This window comes from Poromitra crassiceps (genome assembly GCF_964638095.1).
Source record: "Poromitra crassiceps genome assembly, chromosome: 30".
Taxonomy (NCBI): domain Eukaryota; kingdom Metazoa; phylum Chordata; class Actinopteri; order Beryciformes; family Melamphaidae; genus Poromitra; species Poromitra crassiceps.
Window position 1 is genome coordinate 13,525,096 of NC_139652.1, and position 22,038 is coordinate 13,547,133.

At 44.8% G+C, this 22,038-nt stretch overlaps 1 protein-coding gene across 1 annotated transcript in view; it reads left to right on the forward strand.

The window, feature by feature from the left end:
• Positions 1 to 625: 625 nt before the first annotated feature.
• LOC310800410 (plexin-B2-like) overlaps positions 626 to 22,038 on the forward strand; it is a gene marked incomplete at both ends in the record, with an annotated part of 129,304 nt that continues 107,891 nt past the window's right edge. Inside the window, 14 exons of the mRNA XM_083663009.1 lie at positions 626 to 1,750; positions 2,132 to 2,320; positions 2,538 to 2,669; positions 3,683 to 3,783; positions 7,217 to 7,343; positions 9,620 to 9,779; positions 10,963 to 11,074; positions 11,691 to 11,802; positions 13,486 to 13,587; positions 13,762 to 13,857; positions 16,058 to 16,145; positions 16,635 to 16,807; positions 17,498 to 17,646; positions 21,517 to 21,628. Coding sequence (XP_083519135.1) covers positions 626 to 1,750; positions 2,132 to 2,320; positions 2,538 to 2,669; positions 3,683 to 3,783; positions 7,217 to 7,343; positions 9,620 to 9,779; positions 10,963 to 11,074; positions 11,691 to 11,802; positions 13,486 to 13,587; positions 13,762 to 13,857; positions 16,058 to 16,145; positions 16,635 to 16,807; positions 17,498 to 17,646; positions 21,517 to 21,628 — 2,778 coding nt within the window. The remainder of the gene's footprint in view (positions 1,751 to 2,131; positions 2,321 to 2,537; positions 2,670 to 3,682; positions 3,784 to 7,216; positions 7,344 to 9,619; positions 9,780 to 10,962; positions 11,075 to 11,690; positions 11,803 to 13,485; positions 13,588 to 13,761; positions 13,858 to 16,057; positions 16,146 to 16,634; positions 16,808 to 17,497; positions 17,647 to 21,516; positions 21,629 to 22,038) is intronic.

The window sequence follows — 22,038 nt, forward strand, 5'->3', positions numbered from 1 at the left end:
AATGAGTGTATTTGTGTCTGTAAATGAGTGTATTTGTGTGTAAATGAGTGTATTTGTGTGTGTATGTGCATGTGTAAATGAGTATTTGTGTGTGTAAATGAATGTATTTGTGTGTGTATGTGCATGGTGCATGTGTGAATGAGTGTATTTGTGTGTGTAAGTGTACTGTAGTTGTGTGTGTAAAGGAGTATGTGTGTGTATAAATAAGTGTACTGTAGTTGTGTGTGTAAATGAGTATTTGTGTGTGTACATGAGTGTATTTGTGTGTGTAAATAAGTGTACTGTAGTTGTGTGTGTAAATGAGTATTTGTGTGTGTAAATTAGTGTTTGTGTGTAAATTAGTGTATTTGTGTGTGTAAATGAGTGTATTTGTGTGTGTAAATGAGTATTTGTGTGTGTAATGAGTGTATTTGTGTGTGTAAATGAGTATTTGTGTGTGTAAATTAGTGTATTTGTGTGTGTAAATGAGTGTAGTTGTGTGTGTAAATGAGTGTATTTGTGTGTGTAAATGAGTGTATTTGTGTGTGTAAATGAGTGTAGTTGTGTGTGTAAAGGAGTGTATTTGTGTGTGTGCTTGACTACATTAATAATGAAGTACCTCTCTCCCTCACTCTTCTCCCCAGAGATGGCAAGCTGGGTCTCCCTCCTCCTCCTCCTCTTCTGCCTGTCGGCCTCACAAGGTCAGGAGAAGAACCACAACGTCCCCATGGTCTTCTCCTCCAAGACCCTCATCAACAACGTGGTCCAGGACCCCCAGACGGGTCGCATCTACCTGGGGGCGGTCAACACCATCTTCCAGCTGGGACCATCGCTTCAGCTGGAGGCCCAAGCTGAGACGGGTCCCAAGGAGGACTCCCGGACCTGTACACCTCCCTCATCAAACTGCCAGGGCAAAACGCCCATGGACAACTTCAACAAACTCCTGCTGGTGCATCCATCCAACGGTTCGCTCATAGTCTGTGGCAGCCGCTACAAAGGCATCTGCTCCCTCCTCAACCTGACCAATGTGGAACAGGTGTTATATTACAATGACAATAAGGGAGAGCCGACTTATGTGGCTAGCATTGAGGACAACGTTAATGTGGTTGGTGTTATGTCCACCTACGGTGGAAATAACATAAGTGTGTTCCTTGTTGGGAAGGGCTACGGATGCCTAGACTTTACAAAACTCATCAGCACACGTATCCTTCAGGATTACGATCAATGGGTAGTGTTTCAGGGCATCATAGAGGCATCAGCAGTGCAGACAACACCGTTTGTTCCCAAGTACCTGCACGACTTCCGCCACGCCTTCAAAGAGGATGGTTTTGTCTACTTCCTTTTTTCACGGACGCTCGACGGTACGGACGTCAAAAATCTGACCTTTGTGTCTCGTGTTTGCGAGGGTGATCGCGACCAGCATTACTACTCCCACACGGAGCTCCAGTTGAACTGCGGTCCTGAGAACCGATATAACAAAGTTCAGGCTGCGTACGTGGCCTCTCCAGGGAAGGAGCTGGCACGGGGCATGACTGAGTCGGGCCACTACGGCAAAGTCGAGTCCTGGAACAAAGTTCTGTTCGTCGTGGCCAGTATGGACGACGATGCTGCTGAATCTGCCCTCTGCATGTACCCGCTCAGTTTAATCAATGAGCGGCTGAAGGACATCATCAGCGCCTGTTACAGCGACGCTGGGAAAATTGGCGGTAAGGTGGCTGTGAGCGTCCCGTACTCATCCAAGTCAGATGCATTCTGCACAACTACCATTGCTGTAAGTGCTTGTTTATGTCAGCCTCATTGGCTCACTTTGTTCAAAGAATCTATCTGAGATAAAAGAGAGAGAAGGAGATTTGTTTCAGAAGAATTCCTCTTCGTGTGATGAATAATGCACAGATGTGTCACTTAGTTGTTTACTTTTCTGTACGATGACTGGGGATCTTTTTATTGCTCTTTTTGTGTCTCTTAGATTTTCTGTGTCTCATTCCTGAATCCCTTCCCTCCATCTCTCTTTTCCCAGTATCCCTTAGGCTTAACTTACCCCAAATCATCCTATATAGCTAATTTAGTAGACCAGAACCACTAAGGTGAGGGTTTTGATTCCTACTTGGACCCACTCATACTGTACTAAAAATGTATGGTTTTCTCTTTGTAGAAGGATTGGTTGAAGAATGTCGAGTGTGGTGCAGACTTCCTGCCCTCCCCTCTGGCCAGCAAGCCAGACTTTGCCTTAAAGACCAATGCTGTGGTGACCAAGAAGGGCCAACTGACCGCGGTAGCCATCGCTGTGGAGAACGGTCACACCATCGCCTTCATGGGAAACAGCCATGGAGAAGTCTTCAAGGTAGAGTCTCCTCTCCTCTCCTCCCCTCCCCTCCCCTCCCCTCCCCTCCCCTCCCCTCCCCTCCCCTCCCCTCCTTAAGGGAAGGAGGCCAGGGGAATTGGAGGAGGTGGTGAAATTGATGAACAAGGAAAAGTTGGTATTCTGACCCATTTATTCCAAAGAGGTTAGCAGTCCTGTCCACCGCATGTCTCATCCTTTAATTAAGTTCTCTCTCCAGGCACACCTGACCACCATCCCAGATCCAGATGTATACAACAAGATTCCTGGAGACACCTTTGGAGAGAAGGTCAACAAGAACCTTCTCTTTGACCTCAGCCACAGCCACCTCTACATCACCACAGAGGAGAAGGTGTGTTTGCCACCGGTATTCTCTAAAACGTCTCAAATTGATGGTTTGCCTTTAATAAAATCCAGGCATTTGATAATTGGCTCTTCACCAGCACCAACATCCTTTCTAATTGGCTCTTCACTAGCTCTTCACTAGCACCAATATCCTTTCTAATTGGCTCTTCACTAGCACCAACATCCTTTCTAATTGGCTCGTCACTAGCACTAACATCCTTTCTGATATTGTGAGTTGTAACTTCTGTATTTGACGATTCTATATTAAAGGAAGATATTCTGACTGTCTTTACCACAAAGGAAGTTGATGTATTTCCTCAGTAGTACATCCTGTGTGTGCAGTCTTGATAGACAGAGATAAGTATGTTTTTCATGAGAAAGCAACTACAGATCTTTACGTCTAAATGACTTAGTCGGTGCCTTGCACTGAGCTACATACAGTAAGAAGGATAAGGACAGGCAGTTTATTGTCCTTGAGAGGAAGTTCTTTCTACACTCAGGTGCAGTGAATACAATAATTAATAATAATAAATAATTCTTTAGTGCATGTACAGAATGTATGGCAGAGGGGAACAAAGCTTTTACAGAAGCGAGTCCTTCTGCACCTGTGGCCTTTATCTGTGACCTGAGGGAAAGAGGGTGAAGTAGCAGTGGAGGGGGCGTGTTCAGGGTCAGGGAATAATACAAGTTGTTTCATGAACAATGAGTCAGTAAGTTCAGTCGGTATGATATACAGTATATGATTGGTTGAATATGGCCTGCATGGCTGCACCAATGCTATTCATTTGATACAGGATATATATTGTACATGGTATAAGTGCTTGGATTCGGGGAATTGGTTGAGTAATGGAATATGGGAGGCAAACAAGTGACCCTGTATGCTGTGACAGGACTCCGACTCAGTGACTACGATACACACCTACAGCCAACTGAAGTATATTGCTAACTGTGCTTTATATTTTGTGTAACATCTCCTTTAAGGTGTGCTATTTATTAATATTGCATGTTGTGATATGCCAGATCACCAAGGTGCCGGTGCAGACGTGCCACCTGAAGACTGACTGCCAATCCTGCGTGGAACTGAGGGATCCTTACTGTGGTTGGTGTGTCCTGGAGGGCAGGTAAGCATCTCTCTCTCTCTCTCTCTCTCTCTCTCTCTCTCTCTCTCTCTCTCTCTCTCTCTCTCACACACACTCACTCACTCACTCACTCACTCACTCACACACACACACACACACACACACACACACACACACACACACACACACACACACACACACACACACACACAAACATACTTAGACATACATAGACGCTCACAGACAAATACTAACACACACAGTTCCATCAGTGTTTTATTGCTGCTCTCTCAGTACCCCTCCCCTCAGTGTTTATATTCGTCTCTCGTCGTCCGCGGAGCCGTAAGGAATTAAAGCTGTTTGTCAGCCTCATGCAGTGAAGTACTGTGTGCAGTTGATCAGGAACTGAAAACGGTTGTCTCCCAATGGAAATAACCTGGAGTCATTTTGTGTGTAAAAAAAAAAAATCTGTATAGCAAAAATAGATGAAGCTTACACTATTCCTGTTATTAGTTTAGATACACATTGCTTCAGATGACTGGCCAGGTCATAGATAAAAGAAGTGTTTCTACATCACCGGTCATCATGTGAGAACCCTGAGTTTGACATTTTAAATTTAAGCATTTATTTGACACTCTCATCAGAACAATTTGTGCTGTGACCCTGAAACCTGTGACCTTTTTGCTTATGAACCGCCTAGTCTCTCCCCAGACTCAAATATTACGTTGAATCGCTGCGCTCCGCATACTACATAAATGAGTCTGTGCCAGTTCACACCCACTGCTGGTTTTTGAAGGCGGGTTGAAATTGAATGAGTGACAGGTCGTAGCACCGATGAGAGAGTGCTTTGAAAAATTGGCTGTGCCTTGGGGAGGACTGAATCCATCACTGGCATATCACTGACCAAGTGAACGTTCCCTCCCATAACCAGCCGGCTGAGGGAAAGTGTCCCAGACCCAGAGAGAGCTCTGCAGCATGCAGCCACTTTGTGTATCAGCGTAAGAACTCTCATGGGTCTGGTGTTGAGACTATGAACCGCCTGTCTAACCACTAGGCAAGTGGTTCTCAACCTGGGGGTCGGGACCCCCCAGGGGGTCGCAAGATTATTTTGGGGGGGTCGCGGGATGATTGTCAAAAGAGAGAAAAAAAAATCTCCCATGATGATTAAATCTCCCATACCAATGGTGTAATGTATTATAAAGCTATATAAACTATACAAACGATTTCAGTGAGTGAGTGAAATCAGTGTGTGAATGCTTGCGCACTGTCATTGGGTTGGGTTGCTGCGGGAGGGTTTGGGGGTCGCGAACCCCAGAACTAAAGTTTTTTGGGGGTCGCGGCTCAAAAAGGTTGAGAACTGCTGCAGTAGGCCACACACTGCTGCAACCGTTTTAGAACATATTAACTTTAACTCCAAGACTACATGCACTTAACTTGCTTGATTGTTTTTGTCTTGACCTTATTTCAATTTCTTTTTGTATTAAATGTTTTGTGCTTAAAGGTGACGCCACATTGTATAGTGTGCACTTAATTGTATGCACTTTATTGGGACATGTCATGTAGGTGGTATATTGTATGCACTTTTATAGTGTGTACTTGATATGTGTATATCTTGATATTATACTGTATGTCACCAGAGGGTTGATAACAAAACACTGAAACAAAGCTGTATTATTATTGTACAGTACATATTTTAACACATTGAGTGCCAGCCATTTTTTCAATCCTGTAGGTAAGTTGTGCCAGGTTTTTTTTTGAGGATTCTGGCTCATTTTACAAGAGCCGAGGATTATTTTCTGTTAAGAATTCGTGAACACCAATCATCTAAAAATAACTAATAGAATGTGTGCTTTCTCTGTCTAAAAGAGTTAGTTTGCAGAGTTAGTAGTTATGTAGATATTAGCCGTTGAGTACAGCATGGTTTCAGAGATTTTCAGAGAGTTTGGAGATAAATGGATTTTTAGAACCACGATTTCAGACGGACAAGCCCGTCACGATTTAAACACGATTTCAGACGGACAAGCCCGTCTTTTATTGTCACACGATTACACATCAACACATGCACGGAGGGCCACAAACACACACATGCTGACGGTGGCCGGTGAAATTTGTCCTCTGCATTTAACCCATCCTGGCTTGTCCTTTCCTCCGGGGGGCAGGCCAGGAGCAGTGGTCGCTTTCTCGTACAGCGCCCGGGGACCAACTTCGGATGTTGTCGTCACTGGTCAGATGACGATGACGATCTGATCTTCTGCATGTTTTTAGTGGGGGGGTTATATACGGAGGAACCCCCCTGGGGGAGCACGGGGAGAACATGCAAACTCCACACAGACAGAAAGGCCCTTACGACAAGATACCCCACCTGGGCAGTAGGCACTGAAGATATGGGGGGGAACACAACCACAGCGCCCACAGTGTCCCAGGCGAGAATCGAACTCAGGACCTTCTGACTGTGAGGCGACAGCTCTACCACTGAGCCACCGTGCCCCCCTCACGTGCCCACCTCACGTGCCTGTGATTATGGGTGCCCTTGTCTCCCACTCTGTGCGCTCTCTCTCTCTCTCTCTCTCTCTCTCTCCTCTCTCTCTCTCTCTCGAGAGAGAGAGAGGAGAGAGAGAGAGGGAGAGAGCGAGAGGGAGAGTTGCTTCAACTCCTCCCTCCGTGGGCGTTCTTCTTGGCTGCAGCGGCCGTCACAAGCTTGTCACCAGTCTCAGTGCTTTGCTGCTGTCCTGTGCCTGTGGCTGCGCGGCCGCTGTTTGAGGAAGTCGGGATGGACTCGCTCGCTTCTTGGAGTTTTGGTTGAGAGAAGCTTTTGCGATTCTGGTCATATTTATGCTGCGTGTTTCAAAGTGTGTTCCACCTGTAATCTATTATGTAAATTTGCAATCCCGCATCGCCAGCAATCAGCGCGAAAACGAAAGCGTTTTCCCCCATCCATTTTCATGAGAATGGCTGGGGTGAGAATGGCGTGACAAGTTAAAAAAATGCTTGCCTTCCTCTAGTCAGGAGAGCACTGTCGCCACTTAGTGGTCGGTAAAATAGATTATACACATTCTCTTGCTCCAATAGTGATCTAGAAGACGTAAAAGTTGTTGATTGATGTCCCACCGTCAAAAAAAAAAAATGTTTATGTAAGACGAGATATCTCGGCTCTGGCACTCAAGCGTTGGATTATGTAAGACGAGATATCTCGGCTCTGGCACTCAACGTGTTAATATAAAATCAAAATGTATTGCTATTTATCATTGATTTATTTGATTCCACTTCTCCCATGTGATATAATTGTGTGTTGATCTTTCTTCTTCTTCTAATCTAATCAAAACGTAATTTTCCTTCTCTCAGTTGCACACCACAGACCATTCTTGATATCACTTGTTGTCATTTATAAAAGCACGTGTGTTATGAGAGGCCATACATAGGCATTGTTGTGAGAAGGTTCAGTGTCTGAGGGGAGTTGTTCATCCTTGGTCTGAAGGTGTACCAGGAGGTCTGAGTGCCGCCGGGCAGAGGAGAAGAATGGCTGGATGTGGAGCCCCAAGCAGCAGTGTGTCAAGATCGTGTCCTTCTCTCCCCCCAACCTCTCCTGTAAAAAGACTCAGCAGGTACAGCAGCGATTATTTCGATATTGTGATATAAGACTAGATATCGTATTAGATTTTAGATATCGTAATATGGTGATACCATGGCATAAGTGTCGTCTTTTCTTGGTTTTAAATGCTGCATTACAGTGAAGTGATGCCATTTTCTGAACTTACCAAACTGTTCTGTTATTAGTTTACCGATGATTATTTATCAAAAATCTAATTGTGTAAATATTTTGTGAAAGCACCAATAGTCATCCCCACAATATTGTCGCAATATCGATATGAAGGTATTTGGTCACAAAATATAGTGATATTTGATTTTGTCCATATCACCCAGCCCTACTCTCTTCGCTCTCTCTGCCTCTCTCTGAGGCCATTTACACCTGACATTAACATGCGTTTTCTGTCATCAGATTGCAATCAGATTGTGCTTGACCACTTTAAAGTACAGGTGTAAACGCCCCCAACACACATTGAAGACAATGTGTGGTGAGGGACGCATTGTGTACACATTGAACACAAGTGTAAATGCAATGTGTCCTCTCAATCTGGATACAGCAACTACATCCGGATTGAGAGGACACCCAAAACGCATGTTAATGCCAGGTATAAATGAAATCACGCTAATGTGGTCAAGCACTATCTGATTGCAATCTGATGACAGAAAATGCATGTTAATGCCAGTACAGTAAATGGCATCGGTCTCTCATTCTCTGCTGTTAGCCGCGCTCTCTCTGCTATGTATCTTTCTCCGTCGCTCTCTATCGCTCGCTGTCTCTCTCTCTCTCTCTCTCTCTCTCTCTCTCTCTCTCACCCTCTCACTGCAGCACACTCATACCTGCTCTCATGCACGTCACATAAACACGCACAGCCAGTAATTCAATTCAATTCAATTCAACTTTATTTAAAGTGTAAAATCACCATGAGACATGGTCTCGAAACACTTTACAATCAAGGCATCACACAGCAGAAAATACAAATACAAACAATACTATATACATTATATGGGCTAGGACATAGGGGTGATTTATGGTGCAAGAAGTAGAAAACGAATAAAAAAGTCATAGTACAAAAAATAAAAATAATTACAGAAGGCACAGTGCATAGTGTCAAGAAGTGCCATATGTTTCGGAGAATAAATGGGTTTTTAATCTGGTCTTAAAAACATCAATGGTGCCCGCATCCCTAACTGATTGGGGAAGTTGGTTCCAGAGATGGGGAGCACAGTAGGAAAATGCTCTACTACCTACTGTTTTTTTTATTAATTCTCGGGACGGTGAGGTAGTTACCTACCTGTGAGCGGAGGGTGCGGGTGGGAGTATAGGGGATGAGTAGTTCCGATAAATAAAGCGGTGCGAGCCCATGCAAAGATTTATATGCTAATAAAAGCACTTTAAAATCTGCTCTGGCCTGGATTGGGAGCCAGTGGAGGGCTATTAAAACTGGAGTTACATGATCAAACTTCCGAGTTTTTGCAAGTAGTCTGGCCGCCGCGTTTTGTACGAGCTGTAGATTTTTAATGGCCTGAGTTGGCAGGCCAGAAAACAGTACATTACAGTAATCAAGTCGTGATGTGACAAAGGCACGAATTAAAATTTCTGCGTCTGGTGAAGTTAAAAGGGGGCGGATCTTAGCGATGTTGCGTAGGTGAAAAAATGCCGTTTTGGTTATTGTTCTAATGTGGCCGTTAAAAGAAAGTGCTGGGTCAAAGGTCACGCCAAGGTTTTTCAGGGTTGAAGTCGGGGTGATGGTGCAGCTGTCAATGGTCAGGCTAAGGTCAGCGAGGAGTGGGAGTTGGGTTTTTGGGCCGATGATGAGGAGCTCGGTTTTATTGGCATTGAGGTGTAGGAAATTGTGAGACATCCAGTCAGTAACAGCAGCTAAGCAGGAGTTGAGGTTTGTGAGTTTGGAGCGATAAATGGAAACAGATAAATACACTGTTTCCATTGTGAATCAGAGACTCTGGGCTCTTGGTGTTGCTGTTCTGTATTGATCTATCCATATCTTGTGTGCAGTCGCTCTCTCTCTCTCTCTCTCTCTCTCTAACCCCTCCTCCTCTGCTTTCTGACTACTTCTCTACCCCTACTTCTCTGACTCATTCCTCTTCTATTTCCATCTACAATAGGAAACAGAGACTGTATTGTGACCTCTCACAAGCCCAGAATCCAATGAAATGGATTTAATGTGAACTCATTTGCCGAACAATTAACGGGAGATAATTGCCTTCTGTTAAAGCCGGTCCGTTTGAGCCGTGGCGGTGTTCCCATTCCTTTGTGTTTCCCTCTCTTGTCCAGGTGATGATCAACATCCCCTCCCTCCCCTCCATCGGGGGGTCCGACCGGCTGCGCTGCGTCTTCCGGGGGACCCACAGCGCGGGCACCATGTCCGACTCGGGTCAGGTCACCTGTGCCTTGCCCGACCCTTCTCATATACCACCCACACCTGAGGACCAAGGTTTGGCCCCCATAATTAACCTGCTGGCTCGTTCTCTTTTTTTAAATAGCACCTCTGGTGTGGCAGTTGCCTGTCACTCCCCATTATATCTCTGAAAGTTTTCAAGATTATAATTAATACATAATTAGTTTAAGGGTGTTTTAGGTTGTTACCTGTCAGAAATGATTTAGAGACCAGGGCATATCCATTAGATTTGGTTTTTATTTTTTTTCTTCAAATCCATAAATTACATGGCTATCCCTTAAGGCACAGCGCACGGACCGTTTTTTTTGCGCTTAGTTTTGTTTCCCCCTGCAGTCGCCTCCAGTATAGTTTAGGACACAACGAACACAGCTGGTTTTGTCTGTTTGATGTTGTTCACTGTCAACATGAAAGCCAGATTATTGACAATTCTGGCAGCAGCGGAGGTTGAGGATCCCTCTGGGAGGAGAAAATGTAGGAGTGAAAAGACGAGCAGCGTGCTTTTCCTCCAAATGTTCAACTTTTTTCAGCTTAAAGCAGGGGTGTCAGACTCATATTAGGTAGAGGGCCGGATTTGTTCAACTGAGACCTCATGGGGGCCGGATTTTTTTTTTTACTAAAATCAATTCGACTCATTTACCCATTTACTTCACAAAAGAAATACTGCTCTTTCCATTTCTCTTGAAACTGCCTGCATTCCGTGTCAACCTTTCTCTTTTTCGACAGCATCTTGTTGATTCCTTTGTTTTTTGGTAGGTAGCCGATCCGGCCCGCGGGCCGTATCTCTGACATCCCTGGCTTAAAAACGGCCATAGCGTGCCTCCAAAAACAAAAGACGCCACCAGCGCTAAACGGCAGGTAGAGAATGAATTGCAGAAAGACACTGGCAGCTCAAATGAGCGCGTTGTGTGTGAACGCCGCCTAAGTCACGCTCTCTATTTGAAATACTCAGAAACACTCCCAAAAACCACCAGCCCCATTCATAAATGTGTTATGCATGTGCCCGTCCTCCCAACCCCCACCCCCTCCCTTAAACACACACACTCTCTCTCTCTCTCTCCCTCTCTCTCTCTCTCTCCCTCTCTCCTTCTCTATCTCTCTCTCACACACACACACACACACACACACACACACACACACACACACACACACACACACACACACACACACACACACACACACACACACAGCTTATGTAACACACTCTTCTTGTTCTCCTCAGACTTTGTGGCAGTGCCCATCAAGATTTTTGTCAACGAGAGTCTGGAGCTGGCCACGCGGGAATTCAAGTTTTATAACTGCGCTGCCACAGTGAGGAAAGCAGAGAACACGCCGTGAGTCATCTTCTTCATCTTTGTGTCTTTTCTCTGGCTGGGGGGTGGGGGGTGGGGGGGGAGGAGTCACACTGGGGGGGGGGGGGGGGGGGGTCACAGCGAGACCAAACACAGCATCAACTGACAACCTTGATGCAAATGAATGGCACATGAGGGAGGGATGCTTTGTGGGTAAATTGTGATGCATGGTAGGTTTGAATGCATCTCTTGCCTTTTCTCTCCCCTCCCTCCTCTTGTATTACCAAGCTAAGGAAATTGCCTCAGCTTCCTTTTCATTAATCAAAAAATGAAAGTCGACCTATTTTGTTTCTGCCTCGCTCTCCTCGGTTTCCCGCGCACGCTCTTTCTCTTTTTTCTCATCCAGAGGAATGTGTGATGGACGAGCTTTGTTTACGTGAAGTTGCACAGATCCGTTTCTTTGTCAGCAGCATAGATTTTGTTGCCGGACGCTCTTTGATGAGTTTGCATGTTTTAGATTATGTTTGTGTGCTCATGCCTAATTATGTGTGAAAGCATTTTCTTATCTTCTCTGTGTGTGTGTGTGTGTGTGTGTGTGTGTGTGTGTGTGTGTGTGTGTGTGTGTGTGTGTGTGTGTGTGTGTGTGTGTGTGTCTCAGATGCATGTCATGTGTGGCCAGTCCGTGGGGCTGCCAGTGGAACACACACGACCACACCTGCAGTGACATGGACGACGCTGTGGGGGGGCCCAACGTCATCAAGCACCGTCAGGTTCGTCACCGAAAGGGTCATATTTCCAATATGGTGGACCAGTACCCTACTGTAGTGGTTCTCAAATGGGGGTCCGTGACACTTTGCCAGGGGGTCCGCGAAAAGTTTTTTTTTTTTTTTAACCGTTGGATTTTTTTTGACGAGTCAACTCGTCATTGGCAGTGAACGTGTTAATTAAAAAATAAAATGCTACATGTTACTTATTCCTTCTCAAACTACTTCCTACATGGTGCTAGTCTATCAAAATATCTTGGCTGTCATTGATTGTGTTGCATAGTGGTTTTCTGTACTGTTGACAAATTGTGATATTGTAAGTCGCTTTGGACAAACAAAAGTGTCTGCTAAATGACGTAATGTAAATGTAATGTAATAAAAAAATATATATATATTTTATTTTATTTTTTATATATATATCTTTTTGGCCAAAAGATATGGCATATTCATCTGATGCATCCGTCAGATTCCAGCCCTCACACCGCTCCCTAGATTCACCCCTCCACTAGTGCTGGATGCCTCGCCCCTCCACCACTACATGTAGTCAATAGTTGCGCGTCCCATTCGAGACTTTTTTCGTCCCTGGCAGCGACATGGTGGAACGAACTCCCTCCCTCGGTCAAAAATATATATATATTTTTTTGCAAAATCTTCATAGTTCAACGAAAATAGTTTATGCTTTAAATCTAAAATGGTTCATGGATTACATTCTAATAACAAACCTATCAAATTAAAAGTCAAGCACGTTACCGTGGAAACAATTAAGCTTAGCCCAAAATCACAAATCAGAATGAGGGGGTCCCCGGTATATTTTCTATCTTGTAAGGGGTCCTTGGCTGAAAAACATTTGAGAACCTCTGCCCTACTGGGTAAAAAACGTTAATTCGCTGTGTGTGTCTTGTCTGTCTCTGTTCACTTCAATTCATTTTCAATGCTCACTTAGCCAATCACAGATGTTCCTACATTTGTTGTGGAAAAAACTGTGGTGATCACAGACATGGTATAGTGCTCAACAGTCACGTGACTTTTCGTGACGTCACGAAAAGTCACGTGACTGTTGATTAGACCAAGGTCTCATTTGCGATGGTGCTTTGGTTAGAAGCATAACGAACACAATAAGAAAGCCTGGTATAATGCTGGAATGACTGTAGTTTTCCTAGTCAGTTTCTTGTTTAATTTATACTTTACAATCTGTTATATCCTGTACTTCTGCCTCGCCCATCATGTTGACATTGCAAAACAAACCGACAGACAGAAATCTATCCATCAATAATTGTGTTTTCCGACGGATCAGTGTGGCCTCAGTGACAAGGACACGGCCCGACCCAACCCCCGGCATGTTGCATCATTAGTGCAACTGTCTCTGATAGTGTGACAAACACTGCCAAAAGTTTACACACTCCTAATTACCCCACTTGACATGGCAATTAAGTCATCCAAATATCACCCCCCCCCCCCTCCAAAACCCCCCCCCCCCTCTGAATTCAACTCAAATGCCAGTATCAGCTGCCACCACCTTGCGTGACAAATGTTCTAGGGTGCAGGATGTCAATTTAAAAGGCAGCAGATGTTCCAGCGATACACTTATCTGTCACGGTGGATGACGGTGTCCCTTAAGTGGTGTGCCATATTTAAAACGTTAATGACGGAAGGTGGGAGTATCTGATTTGTTTCTGTGCCTGCCTATAGGGAGCGTCGTGTCCTCGGTTCGAGAATACAGACCCTGACCTTATCCCCGTGGGCTTCAAGACCACCATCAGTTTCGAGGGCATCAACCTGGACCTGTACCAGGTATGAAGACCCAGGCAGCTGGATTTACAGCATTTGTGGATATTGCAGATTACTCATCTTGTTTAAACAGTTGGCGTTTGGGTCTGTCAGCAGGGTCATGGTGAGCCAGGTTGCACACAATTTCTCCTACTGAAAACATCGTCTTTCCTCTCTCATTTGTCCGGTTGTCTATAGGGCCACGCTTTCACCATTGGTACCGAATTGATGAGAAACACGGAGGAGGACCTTCGTTCTGAGCAGGGTCCATTCTACAGCTTCGAGGGCTTCAATGTCAGTATGGCTGATTGCTAGTTGCTTGACATCCAGTTCTTTAGTAATGCATGTGCTTGACTGCATCTCTGTCCACACAGAAGTGCTGATTTATAGCACTTAATGGTGGTCTCAACCTAGTTTCAAGATGGAGACCAGTTTTGTTACCTCATATCATAATTGTAATTGCAATTGTTTCAATTCCCCAAAACTCATGAAACGGCAAATAATTGTCATTATGTTCCAGGCTTAAATCAAGTCACCCTTCACCTGGTTTTTACAGCCCCTCCAATATTCTCTAGCTCCCTCTAATGGACAGACTCTCCTCCTCAGTGAGGTTGTTTTAGACTGCATCTTTAAATTGTGAATTCAGTGATTGTGAAACTCAAACAGTGCCTAGCCCCCGGCTATGTTATTTTCTAACATTGATTTCTTCAGCTGAAAGTCTGCCAAAATGGTTAAGATTTTTTTTTCCCCTTTCTTCCTTTGGCACGGTGGAGCGACAGCCCACACTGTTTTCTGAGACGAGCTTAAAGGAGAACTAACCTCCAAAACACTTTTTTTCAGTTTTTAACCAATATATATGACTTTGGGGGTGATGTGTGAAGAATTCTGGTCAGAATTTCCACATTTGACACCAAACTGTTGCCATTTTACCATTTGTATCATTTTTCAGCAGCATAACTGGCATAAGCGCCCTCTAAGGGTCCAACACTGCTTTTTTTTTTTTTCTCAAATGAATGGGAGATTAGGAACACACTGACGTCACAGTGTTCCCAAAGACTATGGGATTTCAAGATAGTTACTCCACTACTCCCCCTGTACCCTTTTGGCTCCTCAGAACTCCAAGCCTATTACTATTGAAGTTTGCTCTTAAAATACTGAACCAAACGTCGTCAAAGTTGGCACATGTCTTAATTATAGTTAGTTTCCCGCTGAATGTGTCACTACTTTATTAATATCTTACCTGGATAAGCTCGAATGATGATGTTTATATTATCAGTCCGAGTTGCAAGCACTGTCTCCAGCCCAGGCAGACGAGAGAGAGTCGTACTGTAACATGGACGAGCCCCAAGCTCCGCGGGCGCGCGCAGCAGGCCAGCAGCAGCTGGGCTCTCTGTGCTCTGAGAGCAGAGAGCAGTCTGATATTACCGCAAACAAATATGGTCGCAGTTTAGCGCACATGTAAAATATAACGCTATACTACGACGTGACAACGTGACAAAGCTTCTCTAAACACATCGGCTACTATCATATTCCCCTGCATCCCTCCTACTGAGATTATATCGGTAATGATTTTGGACAGACTGAATGCGCGGAGGAGGAGGAGGAAAGATCTGCAGCTGTGCCCTGAGTAGCCCTGAGAGACACTCGCCCCGCTCCGACTACTGTGCCTGTCTGTGAAAAGCGTCCTGTCCAGTCGCACCTTCGCAAACAGATGCGGGATTCCCTCAATCCTGTACCCAATCTCAGACTGTATTCTCTAAATCGCACACCAGCTATTTCTGTCTGTTTGTTTGTTGCTCCGTGAGGTTACAAGCGCCCCATGCATGCAGCAGGCTGTTTCGCCAGCCGGGGTCTGGCAGGAGGGAGGAGGCGCAGGCAGCCTGCACTGCGCTGAGAGGAAAACGTTTGCACAACTTTTAACAAGAATCACGAAAAGCCCCCAAACTAAAATGAAAAAGGGACTATATGGCAACTTGGACGAGGGAATGACGTAGAGAAATCTCGCATTGTGTTACCCCAGAACGGGGGGTTTGTCGTATTGTGCGGTGTGCTGCTGTAACGAGCCCATGCCACTTTGCTCTCGTAACGTAGTTTAACACACTGCCATAGAGTTACATGCAGAAAAATAATTAAATTTCTAGTTCGCCACTGAATTACCAAATTGATATAACTTTCAACCATTTTGAGCAAAGCTCTTTCCAAACAGGCCACCAGCGTTGGCTAGTTGTTGATATTTATACAGATATGGCCCGTCTCAAATAAATTATTTTTGAGGCAGTGGGCAAACTGTAATGGCGTCGATTTCCGAAAAAAAATCTGGACTTCAACACAGCCAAAGAGTCCAGTGTAGACAAGAGCATATGTCATTTCTTGGTTTTTTCCATAGGTATTTTCAAATCACTGTTCTAATACATATCTAGGGGGTTAGTCCCCCTTTAAGCGTCATTAATCACTGGATTCTGTATTAATAATTCATTTTCTTCCACTTTCTTAGTTTTCCTACGATAAGTCACCGGAGACCAATGTTCTCTTCTACGTGAAGGACAAGGAGTCGGGCAGAAAGATGGACAGCACGCTCAACGGTACGTCTCACATTTTAATAGGCAGTCCTTACTTAGAATTCCCTGTGTGTTCACCCCCGGTCCCAGTGTGGGGCCCTGGTTGTATTTAAGGAAGCTGCCTTTGATCTTCAGCATAATTAAACAAAATTAAACAGAAAATTAAATTGATTGGGAATAACTACTTGATTTTAAATCCTCCAATTAAAATTTGACAGACTCTGGAGTATTCAACTGCATTCATAACAAGTAGTCACAGAGGTCTGTTTTACGGTTTCCCAATGGTCTAAATGACTTGATCAGAAATGAACGAAGTCGTAGACATCTCATCATTCGTTCAGAATATGCACACGCACACACCTGCGCGCACACACACACACACATGCACATGTGCATGCACACAACACAACACAACATACACAACACAACACACACAACACACACAGGAAATCAATAGAATACACTGTGACTATTCCTCCATCCTGAATGCATCCCTCCCCTCTTCCCTTACAGTGACCCTCTACACCTGCTCTGTGGGAAGGGAGGACTGTAGTCTCTGTAAGAACGCAGACACCAGGTATCGCTGTGTGTGGTGCGCCAAGAGCAAGGCGTGTGTCTATGAGAAGCTGTGCACTTCTGACCCGAACCCCCAAAGCACGCCGTGCCCAGACCCCCAGATCACTGATGTGAGTCCTTATCATGTGGTCATGTCTGGCAGTTGTCCTTTGAACTGGAAACGGTACACCCTGTGTTGACGACGTGTAATTAGCTGTCAAAGTAAAATTGACTTTGGTGATTGGATGATTGATTGGAAAGGATTATTGGCCGGGTTTCATTTTTCTGTCCACGCAGGAGTTCAAAGTCTGCCTCTCCTTGATGCTGCGATGTGCTCATTTTGAGTGTGTCTAGAATGGATCGATTCTTTCTTTGCTCAGTTGATTGTTGGTGCCTCTTTGTCATTGACAACAATCATCAGTAATTGTGTTGATGCCAATGTCAGATAGTTGACCATACACACACACACGCACGCACGCACGCACGCACGCACAAACGCACGCACACACACACACACACACACACACACACACACACACACACACACACACACACACACACACACACACACACACACACACACACACACACACACACACACACACACACACACACACACACACACACAATATAGCCGTAATTTTCAACCTGGTCCTTGAATACCAAACATTTTAGCTTCTGTTCTACAGCACACTTAAACACACCGTGTACATTTCTTGTATGTTCTTATTGCACAGCTAATCTGTTTAATCTCAAATCCATTTTAAATCCCTTCCTTCCCCATTGCTAAATCCACCTCCACACCCCGTCTCCCCATCCAGATCATCCCTCGTTATGGCCCCATGCAGGGAGGCATCTCCATCACCATCCGCGGCTCCAACCTAGGCATCCGTCAGGAAGACATTAAGAGCATCAGCGTGGTGGGTAGGCCGTGTCTCCATCAGGGGAACAAGTACTCTGTCTCCACTAGGTAATTATGCAACCAGACGTATTCATCCACACACACACACACACACACACACACACACACACACACACACACACACACACACACGTTGGTCGTTTTTCACACACTGTATGGACAGGTTTCGTCACAAGTTACCTTTCGCATACATTATCAGCATGATGATAGCTTTGTCTTTCCTTGAGGTAGCCCGGGTGGATATTTTAATTAGCTCATTATGCCCATTCTATGGATCTGAAGTCTGGGGGAAAGCGTCTCCAGACAGAGTGGTTGATTCAGAAACAGAAGCACTCTCTTAAAGGGGAAAGCTAATTGAAATACAGTCTGTGGCCACTTTATCAGGGCTACTGTCTGTAGGACTCCCTTTGCCTCCAGAACAGCTTGAATGGTTCGAGGCATGAATTCACCAAGGCGCTGGAGATGTTCCCCAGGGATCTCGGCCTACGCTGACTTGATACAGTAGCATCACGGGGATGCCGCAGGTTTTTCTCTGGCTTTAAGTCACTCAAACTAAAGTCACAGTGGTGTTCAAACAATGCTCAGTTGGTACAAAATGAGCCGCTGTGTGTCAAGAAAATATTCACAGGCGTCTGGGTAGTGTAGAGGTAATACCACGCTCCTACCACCAAAATATTCACAGGCGTCTGGGTAATGTAGAGGTAATACCACTCTCCTACCACCAAAATATTCACAGGCGTCTGGGTAGTGTAGAGGTAATACCACTCTCCTACCACCAAAATATTCACAGGCGTCTGGGTAATGTAGAGGTAATACCACTCTCCTACCACCAAAATATTCACAGGCGTCTCGGTAGTGTAGAGGTAATACCACTCTCCTACCACCAAAATATTCACAGGCGTCTGGGTAGTGTAGAGGTAATACCACTCTCCTACCACCAAAATATTCACAGGCGTCTGGGTAATGTAGAGGTAATACCACTCTCCTATCACCAAAATATTCACAGGTGTCTGGGTAGTGTAGAGGTAATACCACTCTCCTATCACCAAAATATTCACAGGTGTCTGGGTAATGTAGAGGTAATACCACTCTCCTACCACCAAAATATTCACAGGCGTCTGGGTAATGTAGAGGTAATACCACTCTCCTACCACCAAAATATTCACAGGCGTCTGGGTAATGTAGAGGTAATACCACTCTCCTACCACCAAAATATTCACAGGCGTCTGGGTAGTGTAGAGGTAATACCACTCTCCTACCACCAAAATATTCACAGGCGTCTGGGTAATGTAGAGGTAATACCACTCTCCTATCACCAAAATATTCACAGGTGTCTGGGTAGTGTAGAGGTAATACCACTCTCCTATCACCAAAATATTCACAGGTGTCTGGGTAATGTAGAGGTAATACCACTCTCCTACCACCAAAATATTCACAGGTGTCTGGGTAGTGTAGAGGTAATACCACTCTCCTACCACCAAAATATTCACAGGCGTCTCGGTAGTGTAGAGGTAATACCACTCTCCTACCACCAAAATATTCACAGGCGTCTCGGTAGTGTAGAGGTAATACCACTCTCCTACCACCAAAATATTCACAGGCGTCTGGGTAGTGTAGAGGTAATACCACTCTCCTACCACCAAAATATTCACAGGCGTCTGGGTAATGTAGAGGTAATACCACTCTCCTATCACCAAAATATTCACAGGTGTCTGGGTAGTGTAGAGGTAATACCACTCTCCTATCACCAAAATATTCACAGGTGTCTGGGTAATGTAGAGGTAATACCACTCTCCTACCACCAAAATATTCACAGGTGTCTGGGTAGTGTAGAGGTAATACCACTCTCCTACCACCAAAATATTCACAGGCGTCTGGGTAATGTAGAGGTAATACCACTCTCATATCACCAAAATATTCACAGGTGTCTGGGTAGTGTAGAGGTAATACCACTCTCCTATCACCAAAATATTCACAGGTGTCTGGGTAGTGTAGAGGTAATACCACTCTCCTACCACCAAAATATTCACAGGTGTCTGGGTAGTGTAGAGGTAATACCACTCTCCTATCACCAAAATATTCACGAGCGTCTGGGTAGTGTAGAGGTAATACCACTCTCCTACCACCAAAATATTCACGGGTGTCTGGGTAGTGTAGAGGTAATACCACTCTCCTACCACCAAAATATTCACGGGTGTCTGGGTAGTGTAGAGGTAATACCACTCTCCTACCACCAAAATATTCACGGGTGTCTCGGTAGTGTAGAGGTAATACCACTCTCCTACCACCAAAATATTCACAAGCATCTGGGTAGTGTAGAGGTAATACCACTCTCCTACCACCAAAATATTCACGGGTGTCTGGGTAGTGTAGAGGTAATACCACTCTCCTACCACCAAAATATTCACGAGCATCTGGGTAGTGTAGAGGTAATACCACTCTCCTACCACCAAAATATTCACAGGCGTCTGGGTAGTGTAGAGGTAATACCACTCTCCTACCACCAAAATATTCACGGGTGTCTGGGTAGTGTAGAGGTAATACCACTCTCCTACCACCAAAATATTCACGAGCATCTGGGTAGTGTAGAGGTAATACCACTCTCCTACCACCAAAATATTTACAGGTGATTGGGTAGTGCAGAGGTAATACCACTCTCCTACCACCAAAATATTCACAGGTGTCTGGGTAGTGTAGAGGTAATACCACTCTCCTACCACCAAAATATTCACGGGTGTCTGGGTAGTATAGAGGTAATACCACTCTCCTACCACCAAAATATTCACGGGTGTCTGGGTAGTGTAGAGGTAATACCACTCTCCTACCACCAAAATATTCACGAGCATCTGGGTAGTGTAGAGGTAATACCACTCTCCTACCACCAAAATATTTACAGGTGTCTGGGTAGTGCAGAGGTAATACCACTCTCCTACCACCAAAATATTCACAGGTGTCTGGGTAGTGTAGAGGTAATACCACTCTCCTACCACCAAAATATTCACGGGTGTCTGGATAGTGTAGAGGTAATACCACTCTCCTACCACCAAAATATTCACAAGCGTCTGGGTAGTGTAGAGGTAATACCACTCTCCTACCACCAAAATATTCACAGGCGTCTGGGTAGTGTAGAGGTAATACCACTCTCCTACCACCAAAATATTCACAGGCGTCTGGGTAGTGTAGAGGTAATACCACTCTCCTACCACCAAAATATTCACAGGCGTCTGGGTAGTGTAGAGGTAATACCACTCTCCTACCACCAAAATATTCACAGGCGTCTGGGTAGTATAGAGGTAATACCACTCTCCTACCACCAAAATATTCACAGGCGTCTGGGTAGTGTAGAGGTAATACCACTCTCCTACCACCAAAATATTCACAGGCGTCTGGGTAGTGTAGAGGTAATACCACTCTCCTACCACCAAAATATTCACAGGCGTCTGGGTAGTGTAGAGGTAATACCACTCTAAAAGAAGAAGATCTGAAGAAGATCTGAAGATCGCTGTCGGGAGCACAGAGCTGTTTCCATAAATGGGCGGTGTAACTAATAAAGTGGACACTGGCTGTTACTATAATGCAGTAATATTCCCCACTTTGACCCACCCCATCTCATATCTGATCTCTTATCTGATGTACAGAAATGGCGAATTTGAATGTGTAAATTTGGAGAAACACATGAGCCCATCTCCCATTCATTACCAATGGATTAGCTCTTGGCTGTGAGGAAGTACAAGTAGTCATACAGATTAGAGTTTTGGTTTGCAAGAGTTGTTTAGGTTCATAAATAGTGATCAGATTGCCCCAAGTCATAGGAATAGAATATGCATTTTCATAAATCAGGTGTAATCGAGTGTTCACTGGGAATACAGATATAATATGTCTTCTCTGTTCCCTTTTTTTCCTCCTCCTCCTGTCCAGTGTGGTGTGTGAGATCAGCCCCTTGGACCCGCACAGCGCCCACTGGGGCCCGGTGACGGTGGAGGTCGAGGGGGGGAAGAGAGGAACCTCCTCTATCGTCTTCACCTACAGGGTAAACACTTGTCTCTCTCTCTCTCTCTCTCTCTCTCTCTCTCTCTCTCTCTCTTTTGTTGTTGTTTTTGTTTAAGATTATTTTTTGGGCATCTCTCTCTCTCTCTCTCTCTCTCTCTCTCTCTCTCTCTCAAACTGCACTTCCAGTATCGAGGCGTAGAACTCTTGAACCCGAGAATGAACACGTCCAAAAGCTTTCAGCAGATTTGTTTGTTTTATGGTCTCTATTATATTTTCCATTTCCTTTTCCTAGCTGCAGAGAAGCCCCTTATCGCAGCATACCAAGGGCGTGTCATTTAAGTTGAATTGACAAATACAATAGCCTAATGTATTGGTAAATTAAGCGCATAGATGCCGTCATATTACAATGGTAATGCACTGTACGATAAGCCGGAATATTGCGTTTCTCTT